The sequence below is a fragment of the Echiichthys vipera genome, assembly GCF_963691815.1.
Source record: "Echiichthys vipera genome assembly, chromosome: 1".
NCBI lineage: Eukaryota > Metazoa > Chordata > Actinopteri > Perciformes > Trachinidae > Echiichthys > Echiichthys vipera.
In genome coordinates, this window is record NC_139826.1 from 16,255,396 (window position 1) to 16,267,608 (window position 12,213).

General features: G+C 39.3%; 1 protein-coding gene across 1 annotated transcript in view; it reads right to left on the reverse strand.

Moving 5' to 3' along the window:
• unc13c (unc-13 homolog C (C. elegans)) overlaps positions 1–12,213 on the reverse strand; it is a gene marked incomplete at both ends in the record, with an annotated part of 98,156 nt that overhangs the window by 49,998 nt on the left and 35,945 nt on the right. The window contains 4 exons of the mRNA XM_083916659.1: positions 5,039–5,107; positions 5,603–5,759; positions 10,513–10,676; positions 10,980–11,095. Coding sequence (XP_083772785.1) covers positions 5,039–5,107; positions 5,603–5,759; positions 10,513–10,676; positions 10,980–11,095 — 506 coding nt within the window. The remainder of the gene's footprint in view (positions 1–5,038; positions 5,108–5,602; positions 5,760–10,512; positions 10,677–10,979; positions 11,096–12,213) is intronic.

A 12,213-nucleotide genomic window follows, 5' to 3' on the forward strand; every position in this document is an offset into this window, starting at 1 on the left:
TCTTACCTTCTGTCCTAGCTTGTCTCCTATCCTCAGCTTTTTTTCATAGTCTGTCATAATTTCTAAGATTTAGCTCTAAATTATGCAGGTTTTGCTCTGCAAAGAATAGGATTATCCCAAATACTTGCAACTATTCAGATGCAGCTTCGTTCTCTGTAAATATTTTCTTACTCCAGAAACTAGACACTAGATCTGTCTGCCATGTGAGGATAACAGAGGCCGGTTGTATGCTTCTATAGCAGACTGTGATATGCATAAGTACATACTGCAATAGAGCAACCTTGTGGATATTATCCCAGAAGTACAGTTTTTTTCAACTCCTGAATATGACACAATCCTGCTGTAAAGAGCCACAGGTTCAGCATGGAACAGCTTTTTTTGTGTTCTTTTTACTGGAGGAGGCAGCAGGAACTACTGCACAGCAGCATCAAAGCCAGTGTTTGCCCACTGTACTGCTGCACATAGTTCCATTTTATGAGAATAACACACAACTCCCAGGGGTGCTTACTACACAAACATAATTTTATATCAAAATGTCCAAACTAAGCCAACAACCCAAATCCCCAAGAGCACATTATGAATACTGAGATTTCATGTCCGACCCAGAGAAACCAGCAAATCCCAGCTGGGATAGACCAGCTATATAAGGTGTCACCCTGTATCAGGGTTGTTAGAATAAAGTCTAAACGGAAGAAACGCATATGTAGCGAAATGTAGAGTGGCAACTGCACCCCGGCTCCCTCTTTGCTGATTCAAGCTTTCTGTTTTACAAAAGCAAACTCAGTCTCCCTCAGAATTTCATTATAGGGAAATCCATACGGTGGACGAGCAGAGTAGCCCGATCTGAATCTGAATCTTGAATTTCTGTCCAATAATGGCAAGCCGGCTCTGTGGATTGGCTACAGAAAGTGAGAGAATGAAAGAGAGTATGAACAGTGTGAGTATGGAGTATGTGTGTGTGTGTGTGTGTGTGTGTGTGTGTGTGTGTGTGTGTGTGTGTGTGTGTGTGTGTGTGTGAACGTGAACCACTGGTCTGTGGCAGGCTTGACAGGAGAGCAGCAGGGCAGTGTTGGCAGGTGAAGCCAATCCGATATTCTGTGACTGCTCTCAGTGAACGTGTCATCGCCAGACAGCCACGACATCTCAAAATAAAAGAGGCTATCGCTCCTCCGGTTAACCCTCTCTCTCCTTTTCTGCTGCCCACCCACCATGTGTCCTTTTATTCTTCATCTGTGTCTCCCCTCCTCTTTTCTAAATCCATCACTCTTCCCCTCTCTGTCCAAATCTCCTCCAACTCACTCTCACTGCTTATTTAATCAAACTCTCTTTTTCCAAATCCTCCTTATCCCTCCCTCCCTATTTGCAACTTCATTTTCTGTATCCCTCAAGTCCTCTCTCCTTCATGCTGTGCACTTGCTGTCCTTCTCTCACCCTCTCATTTTTGCAGACAGCAGGATCTGCTGCTATCAGGGTGTGTCACTGTAATCACATGTTGTTTCATACAGTGAACCGTGGCAAAGAACAGGGGAACTAAAGCAATCACCTACTCAACAACACATTGCCTTTTGTGTCACATTAAAGGTGAGAGGGTCATCTTTCAGTAGCAGTTCACTGTGTGATGCCAACAGCTGTGGAGAATGGTATATGGCTGCTCAGGTGAATACCCGTGTATGATTCAGATGGCAATTGCTGTCAAACTGCAGTGTGGGTATCTGCACATTTTGGAGTGTGTGCGAGTGGGTTTGTGTGTCTGTGGTGTGTGATGTGTGGTGTCTAACAGCTTTAGCTCTCCGGGGATTGCTCTGGAAGATTGTATTCTGTATGTCAGGATTTTAATCTGCCTGAGTAGAATACAGAGGTACTTTTAGCGTTCTCCGAGTGGCAGATCTCTGGCAATTAGAGATTGATTTATGATTGCCAGATTCCAGTTTTTCCCCCAATAAATCATTTAACCTTTTTTGGTGATTGACATCCTGCATCATTTATTTCCGGTTAAGGAGGTCTAACAATGTTTTAAATTGTTCTTTTAAGGGAAGACGCTACAGGTTAATAGGGTAAAAATGAACTTACTTATTTTTGTACTACAAGTTTTCTGAAATGTTATGTTGAAATATTCAAATGAGGCATTACCTCATTAAATATTAGCTTTTTTGAGATGTTAAAGGTTTTATAAAATTAATTTCAAATATCTCTTTCTAGCATTCCATAAATGAGAAAATACTGTCAATAGACATATAAATTCATTTTTCCACATCTGTAGGATAAAGTGCGAAATAAATCAGGCTATGAATGATGTATGAGCAAAGCCCTCTGCAAAAACCTTTAGAATATAGGGTGTATATAAGTGCTGCCAAAGTAGAGATTTCTGGCTCAGAGTATGAGAATTTTTTTTTGTTGAGAAAACTGCCTATAGAGGTATCCAGGCTGCTTTTAAATTCCATGTACCTTGCAAGACTGTAGTGTCTTTGTGAATAGGGTAAACAAAAACAACAAACAGATATCAAGATAAACCTTCCCCAGTTGATTACTTACAATAAGATAGCTGTATTTTGGATGTTTTTAATGAAAACATTTTTTTTGCCTTTAGTGTCTCGCCTTAGAGAAATTCCTTTACCATTAGTGGGTACGGTAATTTAATACGGTGTGCAGGGGTAAGGGTGGTACAAAAACATTATCAAACAAAAGCTTTTTATGTATTTTCATTTATTTTAATTTTATACTAAAAAAAAGCAATATAGCTTTTTAGGTATATTTCATTCTTGCAACTACATGTACTGTATGTCCTTACAATACAAAAGATAATGATCTTATTTTATCGGAGTATACCGTGCCAAATGGCATATCTTACTGTAGCATCAAATGGTGGCAGGCAACAGTTTACATCAAAGACATTTGAACATACATATGGTTGTACCGGGTCAACCAGAAAATTCACTATGTACAGTTGAAGTTGCTAACAGAAGTTTCCTCCTGCTCATCATGCAGTGACAATCACTAAATACAAGACTACGCCACACAGATAACTGTATTTTCCTGTATTTTTTCATGTATGTAAGTGGGGGTGGAAAAAACTGAGAGACACATTTCATTATACTGTAATGCAGTGCAATTCTACAAGACTAGATTTAACACAGTATCACCAAAAACTGACAGAAACATTCACAAAGATAAGGTTGCACAGCTGTTTTATAGAATTGATTAGCTTGTACAGATAATTTTAAGATTGTTATGTCATTTTTTTTTTTTTAAATGTGGTCATTAAAAATGACCCTAATGATTATGAAAAGGAAGCTACTGGCTATTCCTGCAGGCCACCTTGTCTCATCGCAGCAGTAGCTTATAGAGTTTGGCTGTTCCTCCCTCTCTCCACTCCCCTCTGTACACCACTGCTTCAGTATGCATGGTTAAACAGCTAGCAGTTGATGATTAAGCAAATGACTTTGATATGATATATTGTCTAATAAAATGATATTCTAGAACATTTTCATTTAAATAAATGTTTAATTAAGTCACTATCTATCTCAGAATGAGGGAACACAATGGTGATTGAGCCTTTGGCCCACTGATAAAAGCCCCTGTATTTGCAATATCACAAACTGGAAAAATTACAAGCAGCACAAAGTAAGTGATGTGTTTTCCATCAACCAGTAGTGGTTGATCTGCCTGGGAGGGTAGGCAGAGCAAATGCTACCAATATGCTTGTTTTTTTCTGGTCTCTAAATTACAGCTTATCACCACGGGTTCTGCCAAAGAAAAAGCAACAGACCTGAGAATGTAACTTTGAGTTAAATAAAACACACATAGCAGTCAAAATAAATTATTGTCTTATAAATGTAGTGTGCATTACAGGAAGTAGCTGTTGCTCATTATTTTGTAACAACAGGATCTTTGGTTATTTCTAGCCAATATCCAATCAATCTGTAGACACTATAGGCTACATATAGAAAAGTAGCCATACATAGGCTAGTTAACAGATATTTCCAAGGTGTCCAACACCCTAAATCCATGAGCCACCAAAGCAGACAAAGGGTTGGATACTCATGGCAGGGTGTATTTATGTGACTATGAGGAGCACTATTTCTTGAGCTGTTGATTATTGAGTCATTCATCATTTTATATTTATTCATTCATTCATCTTCAACTGCTTGTGCGTGCGGGGGGGCTGGAGCCGATCCCAGCTGACATTGGGCGTGAGGCGGGGTACACCCTGGACAGGACGCTAGTCTATCGCAGGGCACACAACCATTCACACCTACGGGCAATTTTTAGAGTCATCAATTAACCTTACACGTGCATGTCTTTGGACTGTGGGAGGAGAACCCGGAGAAAACCCACGCACGGGTTTTCTCGTGCGTGCGGCGTCACACCCCCTCGCTGTGAGGCGACAGTGCTAACCACCACACCACCGTGAATTCATTATCACATCTTAAATCTACGAAGTCCTTAAAGCCATATACTATATGGTGTTAACACTATGAACATGAGCATGGCATTATGTGACATAATCAAATGTCATTCTTGGTATGACACCACCACCACCAAAACACGTTAACACCTGGCATTAACGTCCTGTGCAACTATAATGTGTGATCCAAATAAGGCAAGTACGCAGAAAATACTAACTGAACTATATCCAAGAACGAAGACAATCTAGTCAATAATCACGTTTGAAGGGCAGCAGACACACATTTGGCATTAACAATAAAGTTTGTATGGATTGCTGCTCCCAGCCCGACTGTACTGTAAACAGAGTGGAATCAACCTTGAAGCCTATCAAATGAACTGGGTGGTTGGAACTTTAGATGGCAACATCTCTGCCAAAAGTAGTCAGTTTGGATATAAATAATAATAATAAATAATAAACAAACCATACTAAAGGGTAAACTGGCTTTCTACATACGACAGTATTATTGTAGACTTAAGGTGAATTCTTGCAGCAAACTGTAAAAAAAATATCCTTGTTTTGAAGTGACAAAAGCCACAGAGATAATGATTTCAGTGGACAAACACACCACATGAAAAAAGTTCATATACGTACCCGATATTTAGAGAGGTCGATCCTCAGTGAGTTATGCAGCTGGTCCAGTAATTTGACAAATTTCTCCCTCTGTTAGGATAAAAAATTCCATAATTCAGTGTCACCACACCCAATGCATTGTGTCTAAAACTGTATAACACTGTGTGGTCTGTAGCATCGCTTTGCCTGCTGTGAATCATATTTACTTCCTGGAACAAAACGTAGGGGTTTAGCTATGTTGCCAGACTCGGCTTGCTGCCTGGAAATAATATTTGATGCCTTACAACATTAGCTTATTAAAAGTTCAATTGGAAAGCCCTCTGAGATTTTGTTGATTTCAAGTGTATAACTTGCTTTAGACAAATAACTCTAAATAAGAATGATGAAGCAATGGAGAAATGAAGAAAAACTGTGAGGTCAGGGTTCAATATCAGGCAACAAGACAACAACAGATGTTACTTTCTGTAAGTCTAACTGGAGACTATAGAACTGAGATTTTCATTTACCACTACACAGTATTATTATACATCACTGCAGCAACATCCTTAGATGCCAGGCAACGAAGACAATAATAGGTGCACTTACCCCAAAGTTAGAGGCAGCAAATCGGTCAGAGGCGGAGGCAGTGGTTGTGGTGGTGGTGGTGGTGTGGGCGAAGTAGGCATTGATATTAGCAAGCAGGTTGCTCATCACTGCTGGCACACCGGGACACATGTATTTGGCGGACAGACAGGAGAAGTGCCTACAGAGGAGAAGAAACATTGACTCAGAGATAATTTCTCCGCCAAGGGTCAATAGAAAGAACGTGAAAAAAATAGAGACAGTTTGAGACCCCACATCAACCACATAATTTCAAATCAGTGATATCTTCAGTGATCCTCAAAATCCACAAAGGTAGAGAACAGAGAGCTCACAGAGAACAAAGTTCAGGGTTAAGAAACATTTCCCTTCAAATATATACGTCAAAAAAATACCCCATACCGTGCTGCTCTCCATCAATAACCCTAGTAAAAAAAGTGAGCAGATATATTGCAGTAAAGTATTTCTTGTTTATTTAATTCATTATTCCTATTCATTATTGAAGAGAGAACATATTTTAATGTTCCAAACAATTACTTCTGCTGGAAGAGTTAGTGTGTAAGTAGCTCACTGCCCAGCTAATGTAGTAAAAAGTGTCTTCAATGACTACCTATGGCAAATTATGTCATAAATCACAGTTATAACCTATACTATTAATGGCATAAGGCTGCAAAGTAATATATGGAGCAAGCAGGTTTGATAGTAAATCAAGGGATCCTGTGTGGTCTGAGGTACAATCATATTCAGGGGAACAGGATATAGTAACGTAAATTTTATTGAGCGCCATTTAACTTATTTGTTTGTTTCCTTTTTTAACTAACACAGCTAAGACAAACTCAAGCACATGTAAGTGTTTTCCAATGAGGTGAATCCACATATGTCAAACCAGCAAAAAACTCTCAATATTATGAATTGCACTTTCATGATACAAGTCTTCTTTCCCAGGAGAGGTAGTGAAGCAGAGGCCTTTTTACTGTTGCACACTTGATGTCTTCAGTTTAGATAAATCTTGTTTCCTTTCTCCTGTCTCCAGAGCCACTTTAACTCCCTGAATTTTAAACTACACACAATGAGACAGGCACATATTATTTCAATTTGCGATGATCTTTCTCTTTCTTTTCCTGCACAAACAGACACACATCTGCAACAGTGCTTCCCAGCAGTAATTAAATGTTGGAGCATGGTTCAAGCAGGGATCTCTGCTTGAGCGAAGAGCATATGCCCCTTTTAACATTTCATTCTGCTCCTTCAAAAGCATTGTGGAATGCCTCCCACATTGTAATACACTTGTACCTAGTGAACATAAGGGACTAGCTACCATCTACATGCACGTTTATACAGTAGGCAAAGAACCATGTTATTCTAGATAGATACCACATATGAAAATGTACATATGCAATAACCTGTAAGTTTATTTTAATGCAGCAGGCAATAATAGATGTGAGGGCTTCTTTATCAGCCTCTGCGTGACCCATAGCAACCAAACATCTGGATGCAGTAAAGATGCCTAATAGATTAAAGCCAACTGAGTTTTATAAATACAGCATTTGTTTATGCTCATTCTCAAATATATGGAAATACTTATTTGGCTGTAATCTGTGAGTTTTGTATCAACCTTACATTTAGCCTACATTACACATCATTTTGCTTTAAAATGTAAAAAGAGAGATATTAATTTTACTCACACCCTTACTTTCAGGTACTATAGACAGAAATTAGAGGTTGGATTATATAACAAAATGTCAAAATTTATATATATGTATATATATATATATATATATATATATATATAATATTAGGGTAAATGTGTGAAATCAACAGGTTTTCCATGATTATTTTCATCACGTAGAGGCCACCATAAGTATTGTGAAGATGGATGTTGAGCCTGGAGTATGGAGATGTATAAACTAAGAACACCCTGCACAGTGAGTCATTGCTTCATCAAGCCAAAGTGTTAGAAAAGGCACCACCTTATAATGATTACAGATTTACTCCCCCTCCTGAATGCAGCCCATGCACACATTCTTTCGTGCACGTACTCACAAATAGAAACGCAAACATGTTCTCATCAGGAGGCCTATTTAATTACTTTGCTTTCAGCCTCCAAATTACCCAGGAGCACTTGGGGTTAGGCGAGCAAAGAGAGTGATGCAAAGAGAGTGGTGATGGCATCCGCTGAATTCCCATGGTGCTTTTAGAGCTGGATCTCCAGAGCCAATTTCAAGAGGAAAATGTTGCTTCTCCTCGTGTTACCCTGCCTTGGTTTTTACCAGTGGATAAGACACACTACGCACACACTCACATATCATTTTATGGTTTCAGAGGGCTGGGAGGAATGAGAAAACGATGATGAGAAACAGGAGGTTGGGAGGTGAGGGAGTTAGGGAGTGGTGATAGAGTGAGATGAAGAAAAACGAACATGAGGGAGGAGTATGGTGGGGGTTGTTGTGTGGGGCACAGGAGGATAGTTGAGTCTTCACAGCTGCAGGGATTTATGCAGCCATCACGCCAGGAATGACTGGGAGTCATGGTTCTATGATGACTAAAACGGAAAGGTAAGGTCTTTCATAAATTCCTGATGAAGCATTATAAGCACTGATATGAGAGAAGCTAAGCTTGAGCAAGGTTCAAACCTGAAGCATTACCTCATCCCGAGAAAGCTAGTAATAAGGCCACTTAATGCTTCACTTCTGCACTTAAATAAGCCAACAATCCCTCACATGCTGCAATGCCCTGTCACACTGAAACAACAGTCTGTCACCTAGCAACTCCACTCCAGTTTGCAGCACGGACACAAAGACTGTATACTGCTATATACAGTATGGGTTATTGAAGCAGTTCCATCCCTACTCATGTGGACACATGGCTATAATTGAGGGATGTTGAAGAATCATAGAAACAGCTAAATCAAGCTTTACAGGGCTCAACAGAAACCCAATGACATGCTTGCCCTACAGGGCCAGTAGGACGATAAAGAAAGGAGCCGCTGTGGGGTATATGAGGTTGAGTCATAATCAGTGCAATCAGAAAAGTGAGAGAGATGGCGTGTTTGATCGCACATGCCTGGGGCCTAGTGAATATAAAATCTACAAATCAGAAACAGGGTAAAGTATACTACTACATAATGTCAAAAAAAACCATTGCAAGACCAGAAAAGCGACACCATTTCTCAATATTGCCTCATCTTAAGGGATGCATGTGGACAGATTTCTGGACAGGAAAGACAAATGCGAGCTGTGCTTTTCATTCAATTTGCCAAAACAATGTGTGTGTAATTAAAGTCTGATTTACGAAGGCAGCAGCTAATTACACAGTCTGCTACTGGGACTGTCCAACAAGCATATTCTAAAAGGGAAGGAGGGCTTAAAGGTGCAGTTTGGTGATGCAGTTTGAGATTTTAAAACAGGAACTCTGAAACACTGCAATCATAATGTGGTGTTGCTACATATACTCAATACATCCTTATTACTTGCTGACTAAAAGCCATTACCAAACAATGAACAAGAGATAAGGGGTGCGATCCAAAGCTACTGTCTGCATCTGTTTATCTGTATTTGGATTTCCACCATTAGTGGGCAGGGCTTCTACTAAAAAAATCTGTATTATCCATGTTTAGATGTCCGCAAAATACAAAAAACATACTGTAAATTATAATGTAACACTTGAACGATGTCCCTAAATTATTATCAATTATCAATTATCAATCTTGAATGATTGGTGGGAATAGAAGGAGGTTTTAATGGTCGTAAATTACAAGTCAGAATTGTTATAAATGTTATAGTTATATATTTTATATATAATGGGGTATAGTCCCGATCAATATAAGGTTGGTCTAAAGCATCTATTATAAAAAGAGAGAACACTCTTTAAATCTAAAAAGCTCTTTTTATCATTTTGGATGTACTATTGAGACAGTTATTAGTTAACCAACCACAAATACAGTGCATATCTGCTCAGAGCACATTATCTGTGCAAATTCAAATACGCTTTTGTTTACATCCATACGTTAAAAGAGAAGCAAACAATGTGTTTTGTGAGGTCACAGTGACGTTTGACCTCCAAAATCTAATCGGTTCATTTTTGAGTTCAAGTGGACAAGTGTGCCAAATGTGAAGAAAATCCCTGCAGGGGGCTCCTGTAATATCGTGTTTACAAGAATGTGACTGACAGGCAAGCCAAAACCATAACGCTTCTGGCCACTGCTGTCGCTGATGTGGAGGCCTAAAAAAAAGTCAAAACAATGGAAGTAAGAGAAATGTCCCTGATGGAAGCTAAGACCGGGGTAGATGGATGACAAAGATGGTGTCAAATATTGTAAATGCAATATTCAAGAACAGCACAGTTTAAACTGTATGTAACAGAAAATGTTTTTAAAGGGGTAAAAAAAAAAAAAGTACAATCATTTTGGATAGGGAAAAACTATTTCAGTGAGCCACATAAAAAACTAATGCTGCATGTCAAGGAAAGTGCAGTAAATCTGGCTATCAACATCTGCTGTATATAGATAGATAATAGATAGGTATGGTTAGATGCATGATGTAATGTTGCATGACCTTGATCTATATTAGAGAGAGAGAGAAAGAGAGAGGGAGAGAGAAAGAGAAAGAGAAAGAGACATTTATGGATGGACAGAGTAACAGAGGATCAGAGAGACAGAGGGAAACAAGACTGTTTATGTGTGTCCATGATCAATGTGACCAAGGCAGGTTGGGAGCTTTTCCAGGAGACCGGCAATTAATCAATCAAACTTAGGAGCTCGATAGTCCTCCAAAGCTCTGATTCTGCTGAGGAGACATCTTTACTACTCTTCTTCTCCTCCAGTTCTCCTTCTCTCCTCTCCTTCTCTCCTCCACTCTGCTGAATGAGACAATGAATGATTGGTGGGGTAAAAGGCCATAGATCATGGTGGTACTCACGTCATAGCCTGATAGATGGACTCCACTCCGTATCTCATAGCAAACTCATCCACTATCTCCTGAGATATGTCGTCAAAGTAGACCTTCCACGCCTCGTCCCCTTTCACCTGTGGGATCTTCACTACCCCGCTGTTCTTCACCTCGGTCAGGTAGTGGAACAGGTTCTGTGAGTGGTACAAGAGATAAGAAATAATGGGTTGTGGTGATGGAGCACAGTGTCAAAACAAGTACTAAAAGAGGCAATGTATGCCAGCAAATGAAGACCCTTATCACATCTGAAGACACTTTTTTTTACAGTGCTGTAAGTATCGATTGTTGTTCGTGTTAGTTAGCTTTCTGATGTAATCACAACAAATAATGTTTTCTTTAGCGCCTGTCTTTGCTAACTTTAATGCTTAGGTCCCCAAAGATAATGAGTGGAGTGGTAAGTAATTTTGCATATTGCTGAATTACATGACGATGGTTACCTCATGTAAACAGGTATACTGGCCGTGAGGAGGAACCACGTTCTCCTCCCCTTTCATCTCCACGCTGATCTTGAGTCGGATGGCACCAGATACTGCAGACTTGTCAGTCCTTTTATCTGTAACACAAATCCAAGTTGGGTTAGTCATAAATAAAAAGTAACTATGAATTATGAGCCACATATTAGGAAGGTTAGCCTCCATGTGTCTACCGCAATACACAGAAACTATTTTATTAAAGTGAAGTTTTTTCTTACTTTTTACACTCCATAATCTCTATTCCAAGTCATACAGTAGCATCTTTGTTAGCTGCCAGTCTCTTGTTCAGTCTTTGCAAAACTAGTTTGGCCTTGAAATTGTTCATAAAAATCGCCTATGCTGGAGCAAGCGAAAGACCTACTAAATAATATGTTTAAGTTTATTGTTAAAGTTTTATTGCACCCAAAGAAAGACTGTACAATTCAATAGGCAACATTACTGTCCATCTAGAAATCTGTCCTTCACCCCAACATAACAGAATACCACATAAAACACTAAAAGATTAAAAACAATATATAAATGATACACACATAAAACACAGAACATTAATGACATGACATCATGTCCTGTAAAACACAAATTACATGATGTCTGTGCTCATAGCCATGCAATTTAAATATATCAGAAAACCAGTATCACTGGCTATGTTGGGAAGTATGTCTGGGGAACAGAGCTTATTTGAGCATGCAAATATCAACACACATACTGCATAATATGCACATTCACTATGTTTCTTGCAGAGAGATACAGATGCAGATATAGACATTTTGATAGATCTAAGAGCTGGGGTTTTTGATAGACTTTAAATGTCCCTCTCTCTGCTCTCAAAGACAATTCATCTCCCCTACAGTCAGTTGATCAAGAGACAGATAAGTAAAAAATAATAATAATGTGACAAAGCTACAGAGGCCAGCACTGTAAACACAATAGCCCAGATTGAAGAGCAGCTGAAGAGGCTTAGAGAGGAGAGCAGCTTGAGGGGTGGACATCTACACCAGCAATGGCCTGTTTAAACATTTATTGTGGACATTTAAAAAGACGCAGAGCAGCAGCAGTGGTCAGGGGTCAAAATTACCACAAATCGCATCCTTTTAGCTAAAGAGGCAAACAAAGGCACCAGCCGCCAGTCATAATACTCAACCTCATGCAACATGGAGAAACCAGTTATGTAAGAGAGCGGAAACAGTGAAAGACCCTG